The 1,139-nt window shown below is 67.1% G+C and overlaps 1 protein-coding gene across 1 annotated transcript in view; it reads right to left on the bottom strand.

Annotated features, from left to right (window-relative positions):
• Window positions 1-580, bottom strand: part of C2cd4b (C2 calcium dependent domain containing 4B) — a 2,635-nt gene extending 2,055 nt beyond the window's left edge. Inside the window, exon 1 of the mRNA XM_012514148.2 lies at window positions 3-580. Coding sequence (XP_012369602.1) covers window positions 3-326 — 324 coding nt within the window. The 5' untranslated portion in view covers window positions 327-580. The remainder of the gene's footprint in view (window positions 1-2) is intronic.
• Window positions 581-1,139: the final 559 nt, after the last annotated feature.

Here is a 1,139-nt window from a genome sequence, read left to right as displayed (position 1 = left end):
GCGGGGTCCCCGAGCAAGAGCGACTCCTTGCGGCGCGTGTGCGGGCTCTCGAGCAGCGTGCAGAAGCCGTAGGCGGTGCGCGCGCGGGGCAGGTGCGAGAGCGAGAGCGCGGCCTGCGAGCGCGGGTCCCAGTCGGTGGCGCTCGGCCACAGGTCCGGTTCGGCGGCGCAGCGGCGTGGCAGCACCCCTGCAGGCAGCGGTGGCTCGGGCGGGGTGGGTGGGGGCAGCCGCGGTGGGATGCAGAACTCGGGGATGCGGCCCGGGGTGAGCACGTTGGAGCAAGCGGGCTCCGGAGCCGAGGGGCGCAGCTTCCCGAGCAGCCGCATCGTCGACGGCGGGGCTGGCAGAGGTGAGGCGGGAGGGCGAGCGCCTGCGGGGGTAGAGATGCCTGGTCTGGGCGCCCGCCGAGGCTGGATCCCGCCGCACCGACCTGCAAGGACGCTCGCGCTCACCCGCACGCCTGCCCTGGCGTCCACGGGCTGGTACCAAAGACGCGAATCAACAGAAGGCAGACGTTGCCCTCTTCGACCTCTCGGGGTCTGGCTGCGAGCTCAGAACCGGAACTTTCAACTCGGTGCGGCAGAGAAGGCGCTGGCTTCAGCACTGCAGTTGGGACAGCGGCGCTACTCGGTTGGGGACGAGCAGGGCCCCGCCTCCCGCGCCCACGTCCTATTGGCTGCTCGGGTTGGAGTCCCGCCTCCCACGCCCGCGTCCTATTGGCTGCTCGGGTTGGAGTCCCGCCTCCCACGCCCGCGTCCTATTGGCTACTCGGGTTGGAGTCCCGCCTCCCACGCCCGCGCCCGCAATGGCTGCTCGGGTCGGATCGCAACCGGGCCTCTTGTCCAAGCCCGGAAGGCTGCCGCTGGAAGAGAAGTCAACCTGTCGCCCTGACAAAGAGTTGGCAGCTGAAAGAGTTCGTGACCTCCTGGGGAAGGAGATGCAGGACGCAGAAGCCAGAAGTTGACTAGGAGACAGGCCTGCCACCTATCCCTTCAAGTGACCTGTATGTGTCCACGATTCTGTTTCTTGCCGCGGCATACTCATCTTGTGCAGACAGGTATCAGTTAGGTTGGGGTTAGGGTAGGATTAGGGATAGGGTCCTAATCCAGTTTCCAACTAGAGATGCCCCCAGATTTAGG

This window comes from Octodon degus, unplaced genomic scaffold (genome assembly GCF_000260255.1).
Source record: "Octodon degus isolate 3935 unplaced genomic scaffold, OctDeg1.0 scaffold00026, whole genome shotgun sequence".
Classification (NCBI taxonomy): domain Eukaryota; kingdom Metazoa; phylum Chordata; class Mammalia; order Rodentia; family Octodontidae; genus Octodon; species Octodon degus.
This window is presented reverse-complemented; position numbering and strand designations above follow the sequence as displayed.